Source organism: Protopterus annectens, chromosome 16.part0 (genome assembly GCF_019279795.1).
Source record: "Protopterus annectens isolate FY-2018-M chromosome 16.part0, PAN1.0, whole genome shotgun sequence".
Lineage (NCBI taxonomy): Eukaryota > Metazoa > Chordata > Ceratodontiformes > Protopteridae > Protopterus > Protopterus annectens.
The window spans coordinates 340802757-340810944 of record NC_056750.1 but is presented as its reverse complement, the minus strand read 5'-3'; the positions used below and the strand labels follow the sequence as shown (position 1 = coordinate 340810944).

The window sequence follows — 8188 nt, the reverse complement described above, 5'->3', positions numbered from 1 at the left end:
CATCTGTTTCTGTAAGGCCCTTTTGTAGAGTATCCACATCATTTGGGGATTCAATAATGGCTCCCAGTTTGCAGAGTCCCTTAGTGTTGGTCTGTACTTCAGAGAAGTAGAAGCCAAACAAGAGCGGCCCCAGGACTGAAGCCACTTGTCTGGAGCTGGATTTGGAGTCTGCTACTTTTACTGTGTGGGTTCTGTCAGTAAGCCAGTTAGCAACCCATTGGGTGACGTAGGGATTAATGCCCAACTTAGTAAGTTTATCTATGATTCCAGAGTTGGGGGTGGTGTCAAAGGCCTTGGCAAGGTCTAGATAGGCTGTGTGGACCACCTTACCCTTGTCCATGGCTCTGGAGACTGATTCGAAGAAGTCAATCAGGTTCAGGAGACCAGATCGGCCCTTCATGAACCCAAACTGTGTGGGGTCCAGTGTTTGAAGGTTGCCAATGCCTTTGTTTATAAGTTCCATGATACTACGCCCCATGGCCTTGTAGAAAAGGCTTGTCAGACTGATGGGACAGTAGTTTCTGGGATCCAAGGTGGATCCCCCCTTGTGGAGTGGGATAACTGTCCAAAGTTCAAAATGCTCACTCTGCATCATTTGCTACCAATGCTAGAAAAGGATTCCTGGCTGGTAACCTTTGATCTCAGAGGCTTATCTGCACATCCCCATCAGGGATTGTTGCAGGCAGTATCTTCGTTTCAGGGTGGGCAAGCAACATTACCAATTCTCTGCGCTGCTCTTTGACTTATCTACTGCTCCCAGAGTCTTTACAAAGTGCCTGACCCAAGTCATTGCTTTTTGCAGGCAGAAGAAAATTCAGATTTACCCATACTTGGATGACTGATTCAAGCAAGTTGTCAGCAGCTACTGAAGAATCTGGAATTCGTAAAGACTCCTCTCTTCCCTGGGTTACACTCAATGAGGAAAACTCAAAAATGGTACCTTCCAAGGAGATGAGATATCTCGCCCTGGAGAAGCAGACAACTCTTTCAGTTTACTTCAAGGACTTTGCAAGCCTGTCCCCGCTCCCTGCAAGGAAATACCTGCAAGCTCTGGGATTCATGGCATCTTGTATTCTCATGATTCCATATGCAAGACTGCATATGAGGAAATTGCAATGGTCCCTCAAAAACATTTTGGTGTCAACACACATGACCTGGTTATGATGATTCCTCTGCTTCCATCTCTGCAGACGGAGTTTCTATGGTGGGCAACAGCCTATCTACAAAACAAAGGCATGCCCTTTCAACACCTCCTGCCTCAAGTTCTGAATATAGACTCAGTGGACTACGCCTGGGGAGCACACCTGGATGGCAGATGCATACAGGGACAGTGGAACACCAAGCAAATGCACCTGCACATAAATCTAAGAGTCAGTTGCTGTTCAACAGGCCTTACTAGCTTTCAAGCATCTTCTTTCTCCAGGGACCCTGCTAGTAAGAACAGACAACACCACAGTCATGTGGTACATCAACAAGCAGGGAGGGACTCACTCATAACCCCTGTGCAGACATAGTATGAATCTTTGGTCCATGGCAGAATTCCTGGACCTGCATCTCCTAGCTCAGTTTCTTCCAGGAAGGCTCAATGTTTTGGCAGACCAGTTGAGCAGGCAAACCCTGGATCCTCACGAGTGGCAGCTGAACAGAGCAGTCTTACACAGCATCATTCAGTGTTGGGGCACACCTCAGGTGGATCTTTTCTCCTCCCCAGACAACCATCTTCTACCTATCTTTTGCACCAGACAGCATCACAGCAGAGCCTGGAGAGTGGATGCCCTGTCCTTCCTTTGGACGTTGCTATCAATTTACGCCTTCCCTCCTCTTCCTCTTCTTCTCAGAGTGTTATTGAAGATCAGGGGCGAATGACCAAGGACTATTCTCATAGCACCGGACTGGCCCAGACATTATTGGTATCCACTACTTCGCAGTCTCTCCCAATTTCCTCCTTGGTATCTTCCTCTTAAGCCAGATCTTTTGGTTCAGGAAGAAGGAATCATTCTGCATCTTATCTTCAATCCCTCCATTTGGCAGCATGGCTCATTGTATACTTTCATAGGTTGATTGGTAGGTACTAGGCTGTCTGCCCGAGGGCATTTATAAACCTAGCCAGAGTGTGTTGGCTTTCGCTGCCCCATTGATTAACTGATCCTCTGTCAAGCCAGAGCCAGTGAAGTGATCCCAGGATTGTATTTTCTGTTACCCATCCACTTGTCAAAGTTTCGCTTGAAGATTGTTAGTGAGGGGCTCTGCCTGATGTAATTTGATGTAATTTGGAATTTTATTCCAAAGCATGGGGAGTCTCTGTGACAAGAATCTATCCCTCCAGCATGTTCTCTTTATTGTTGTGGCAAGGTTTAGCTCACTGGAGCGCGTGGCTCACAGTGACTTGGATTTCTTTAGGTGGAGCATGTCCATCAATTCTGAGTTGGACATGGCTTTGTAAGTTAGGCAGAGATCACCTCTGAGTAAGCGATATGCCACTGAGTACAGACAGTTTTTTCAGTCTAGCTGCATAGGACATATGTTTGAGACCAGTAATCCTCTTGGTGAGGTACTTTTGTGGCCTTTCCAGCTGTTGGAAGTTTCTTGTGAGGTACATCCCAAATGGGGCATTGTACTCTATGATGGGTCTAATGAGTGACGTGTAGAGGGGCACTGTAACCTCCTTATTTCTAGATGCAAACCCTTTAGTAATTAGATGGGCCACATAGAAAGATTTCCTAACTACTTTGGCACTATGATTGTCAAAGGAGAGATTACTATCTACCTGGGTCCCCAGATCTCTTATTACCTCTTCTGTATTAAGGGGGGCTGTCACCTATGTGGTAATTCGTGGGTGTTTTGTTTTTCCCCAAACGTGATGACTATGCATTTTTTGGCATTTAGCTTGAGGCCATGACTTTGACACCAGGTGTCCGTTTCAGTAAGACCCTTTTGGAGGATGTCCATGTCAGCCGGAGAGTCAATTATGGTTCCCAGTTTGCAGTCACCGGCGAACTTGGTTAGCCATAGTCCTCATGTGTTTGCCTGTATGTCTGAGATGTATATGCCGAACAGTATGGGTCCCAGGACAGAGTCTTGCGGGACACCACTTGTGACTGGTTTGGTTTAGAGTCTGACCTGGAGCCCGCTATTCTTACTGTGTGAGTTCTGTCTCTAAGCCAGTTGGCAACCCATCTCGTGACATAGGGGTTTGTTCAGGCTGGTGAGTTTTTCTGTAAAACCAGAGTGGGGAATGGTGTCGAAAGCCTTGGCGAGTTCAAGGTAGGCTGTGTGAACTACCTTTCCTTCGTCTATAGCCTTGGTGACTGTCTCAAAGAAGTCAACCAGGTTTAGTAGGCATGTTCTGCCCTTAAAGCCGAACTGGGTCGGGTCAAGTGTTTGGAGGTTCCCAATGTCTTTGTTAATGAGTTCCGTGAGGTTGCGCTCTATAGCCTTGCAGACCAGGCTAGTCAGGCTTATGGGGCGATAGTTACCAGGGTCAGTTGTGGCCCCTCCTTTGTGGAGAGGAATAACCATTGTTGTGCGCCATTCTGTGGGCACTTAGCTTATGGAGAGGCTGAGGTTGAACAACGTGTTTAGGTGGGGGGGGGGTTAGTTTATTCTGTAGTTCGTGCAAGACGCAGCCTGGGACACCATCTGGTCCCATTGACGCTGTGTTTTTTGGCTTTTGAAAGGGCTGTTTTCACCTGTGCGTCTGATTTTTGGGACACTACACTTTTCCGGTATTGTTGTAGGCCCTTTTTGAGTTGAGAGTGGGGTGAAGTTTGCACTGAATCTATCTGCCAGGATGTTGGCAATATCTGTAGGTTCAGTATATTTTGTGCTATTTTGCACAAGTTCAGTGCATATCTGCAAGTTGACACTTAGAGTCTTAATATAGCTAAAGAAGGCTTTGTGGTTATCTTTTGAATCCTTGGCTATTTTTCTTTCAAAGTTAGCCTCGGATGATTTCATGAGGGATCTCAGTTTCTTATTGATACTGATTAGGGATGTTTTTCCTTCTTGGGATTTACTTTTTTTCTGAACTAGTTTCCTCCTTCTGTTGTATAGCCTGTTTATTGCAGGGGTCCACCAGACTGGTTTCCTTCTCTTAGAGGAGTGAGTCTTGGTTTTGCTAGGGATGGCACGATCCATGCATCCTTGTAGGTGCTCATAGAGTGCACTTGTAAAGATTTCTGCATCTTGGGCAGCGTTATCCTTTAGTGTGGGTGCTGTGAAACTTACCACCTCTGTCATAAGCAAGATGAAGTTTGCTTTAGAAAAGTTTTTTACTGTGGTTTCCTTAGTTGGGGGTGGTGGTGGGGTGTGGACATCCAGAGTGATTAGTTTATGGTCTGCTCTAGCCAGTGACTGGTTGACCTCCGGTGTGGAACACCTATCACCCATGTTGGTGATGACCAGGTCCAATATGTTTTCACCTTTGTTAGGGGAGTTTACCAGCTGATCCAGGGCATTTGAGTTGATGAGTTCCTGGAAGTGCTGGGCCTGGGAATTTGTACTAGAGTAGTTTTCCCAGTAAATGGTAGGGTAATTGAAATCGCCCAATATCAGGGTGTTTGGTAGGACCTTCATGTTTTCCAATGTCTCCAGAAAGGTGGAGTGGTGGTCCTGGGTCATGGAGAGTGATCTGTAGCAGGCCACAATTTGCATTGCAGATTTGCCCTATGTTAATTGCACATGGATGATCTCAGAGGTATGCTGCGCCACTAACCTGGAGGTGTAGGTATCCTTGATGAATATGGATACACCCCCTCCTTTTGTGTTTCGGTCCGTGTTCTGTGTCTGAAACGTGTGGTATGGTTGTAGCCCGGTAGTGCTGGGGTGCTCTCTGGAGCCTTGAACCAGGTTTCAGTTACTGCTCAGATGTCGACGTTTTCCATACTGAGGAGTGCTTCGAGCGCATGCATTTTGAGATTTTAAACTCCTGGCGTTGAGTAGCATAACTCTGTTTTTTGTTAATTGTGCTGTTTACGGAGGTGGGTTTGACTTTTTAGCCTTGCCTAAAAAAGGCACTATGGGGGTAGCAAGAGCCTTGGACAGTATTTGAAAGCCTAGGGGTGACAGTTGCAAGCCTTCTCTTGCGAAACAAAGTGGCTTGTCAAGCATGTCGCCCCAGGCTGACAGACACTGGATCCCCTTTGAATGACACCAGAAGCTTAGCCAATTGTTGAAATTGATCATTTATTTTCTTTATACTGAGGTGTCCTTTTTGGTGAGGGCAGGATGCTACTCTATCAGGGTCATACCAGCCTGGGCTACATGATCCGAGAGTTCTTCCATGTCTCTCTTCATGTAGTCCAGGGAGGTACTTCTCAGGTCATTCACACCAACATGAACAGTGACAGAGTCATATTGGTACTTGTTCTGGAGTGACCCGAGTGCTTTTGTTATGTGGTGGATTCTGGCTCCTGACCGGCAGCTAACAGTATCCTTCTGCTTGTCCAGCCTAGTGAGTGGGACGTCAGTGTGCCTGACTATATAGAGTCACCTATTACTAGTGTGTTAGGCATGTTATTTTGCCTCAAGGGCTGTGATTGTGCGGCACACTGATTTTGTGTTTTATATGTTGTCTGGTTTGTGACTGGAAGTGCAGGTTGTTTGGGTGTCTGCTTTGGAGGTCTCTGATGCATTTGCAGGTTTTTATTTAGAGCCTCCGAGTATTATTTTGTGTATTTGTGTATTTTTGCCAGTGCTGTTGTGGTGCAAGTGTTAACCTTCTCCTCTTGACTGTCTTTTTCATTCTTGGGTGGAGACAGCTTAGCTTCTAATTTGGCTGTATAATTGCATCTCCCACATATGTTAGTGTTTTGTGGTAGGAGGAGAGGGTTGTCTGTGTACATCGGGCAGTTGTAACATTGCCTCAGGATACCCAGATTCACCAGCTGGACTGGAGAGTGCACCTGAAGTTTACCTTTGGTCATGCCTGAATAGTATGGTGAGCTGCTTAGTCGCTTGGATGGTGAGGGGTGAATAAAGAGCCTTGCCCTGCTGGGCAATCAGTGTCAGGGTATATTAGTGCTTGCTATTAGGTCCGAGCAAGTGCTGGGCTGTAAGGTGCTTTTTGAGTGCTTAGGTTGAGAGTTAGACTAGTTTCAAGGGAAAAACTGAAGGAGACTTAGTGGGTCTCAGGAATAATTTAACCGTAGCTAATCGGCACTGCCCGGTGCGCAACACCGTGCAAACGCGTTTTTTATAGTAAGGTTTTTATAGAGAGGATGACGTCTTCCTTCTCTTTCCTTTCCCAGCAGGTGGTTGATGTGCTGAGGGAGGCCAGGAGGCCTTGCACTTGGAAGTCCTACGCAGGCAAGTGGGAAAGGTTCTCTCATTGGCTGCAGGCTAGAGGGGAATCTTCTTCTCAGCCTACCCTTCCTCGGATCCTGGAATACCTGGCTGAATTGCTTCAGGGTGGTCTTTCCTTTTCCTCTATCAAGCTCCATGCTTCATCTGTTTCTGCTCATTGTTCTTTTGAACAACCCATTTTCTCTTATTCCCTGATGAAAATGTTCCTCAGAGGTGCTTGCACCTTAAAACCTTCCAGAGGGGCACCTACTCCAGCCTGGGGTCTTAATTTTGTCCTAGAGAAACTCACTTTTCCTCCTTTTGAGCCTACTGCCACTGCAGGTTTAAAGATTTTCTCTTGGAAGACTGCCTTCCTCTTGGCTATAACTTCAGCAAGCAGGGTTTTGGAGCTGCAGGCTTTGATAGCTGTGAAGGGTTTTCTTATTTTCCATGCAGACAAGAGTCTCTTTGAGAACCAATCCCTCCTTTGTGCCTAAGGTGATTTTTAGCTTGACCCTTAATCAGTCCATACATGCTCTACCTTTCCTAATCCTCGAAATTGAGCTGAAAGGATCCTACATTCTCTTGATGTACACAGACAGCTCAGGTTTTACCTGGACAGGACTGAAGAACTTCGGAAATCAGCTCAGTTATTAGTCAGATTTGCCCCTGGAGCTCAGGGCAAGGCTATTTCTAAGCAAACCATTTCCAAGTGGATTTCACATTGCATCACCTTTTGTAATTCTTTTCATGGCAAGGTTCCTCCTCAAGGGGTTAGGACCCACTAAACTAGAGCAGCTTCCACTTCTGCAGCCTTTTTAAGGGGTGTCCCTACTAAAGATATTTTGGAGGCTGCCACATTGTCTTCTGTTCACACTTTCACAAAACATCATAATTTGCCTCTGATGTTCATCGTGCATACAGCTGCAGTCATAACAGATGGGTTATCCTGCCGTCAGGCGGGTCCTCGGTCGGCCGAATTCCAAAGTCTAGGTCCAGCGTCGGTTGTCGTCGCTTCTTCCCTGACGTCAGTGCGGCAGGGGTATAAAAGAGGCAGCCGACGCCATTTTCTTCAGTCTTTCTTACCGCGCTGTGCCCGAAGCAGAAGCAGTTCGCAAGTGCCGGTCGGCCAACTCCTGAGATTTACGAAAGTATTTCAGCCGAAGTCTTCTTGACAGCTAAGTACCCCGTTGGGGAAACTTTTCTTGCCTCAGACCGATGTCAGACAAAGTTAATAATTGCATTTCTTGTGGGAAGCAAATACCGCATAAGGATTTCCACTCTTTCTGTATACCTTGCTTAGGCCCAGACCACGACGTCTCGGCCTGCCATTTTTGTGCTAGATTCAACAAACGCACTATTAAACGTTGGGCAGAGTTCGCCCTTCACTTTTTTGGCAAAAAGTTTAATTATATTATGTCGTCGGATACTCAGACTCCAGTTTTGAGCAAAAAACGCAAAGATAAGGACTGACATACGAGGTCCGCACCACCTACTGAAACCACGCCAAGGCAGACTACCGGTTCTCCGGTAGTCAGTGAGGCCCCTACGCAGCCCCTGAGTACCGATGACAATGCATTACCGGTGTCTTCAGTACCCGAGGTCGCAGGCTCATCGGCCCCCATTCCTACTACAGATACAGACACCACTCCAGGCGGGGAAACTCAGAATTTAGACAGGCCTGCCATTTCTCAAGGGGTCTTCAGGCCTTCATCCTTCTCTATTAAAGCCTTCACTAAATCTAAAACAGCCATGAAAACCAAAAAACAGGTTCCTCAGACACCCTCTCAAGGCACCATGCCTAAAAACAGATGCTTAAAATGGCTGAGGACTTGATTACTCTTATCAGGGGTTCTTAACCCCCCTCTGACAAAAGGCCCAGATTAGAGGAAGATTACCCTTCCTC

General features: G+C 46.6%; 1 protein-coding gene across 1 annotated transcript in view; it reads left to right on the top strand.

The window, feature by feature from the left end:
- Positions 1-8188, top strand: part of NUP188 (nucleoporin 188) — a 3305077-nt gene that overhangs the window by 349939 nt on the left and 2946950 nt on the right. Inside the window, exon 8 of the mRNA XM_044058121.1 lies at positions 5592-5605. Coding sequence (XP_043914056.1) covers positions 5592-5605 — 14 coding nt within the window. The remainder of the gene's footprint in view (positions 1-5591; positions 5606-8188) is intronic.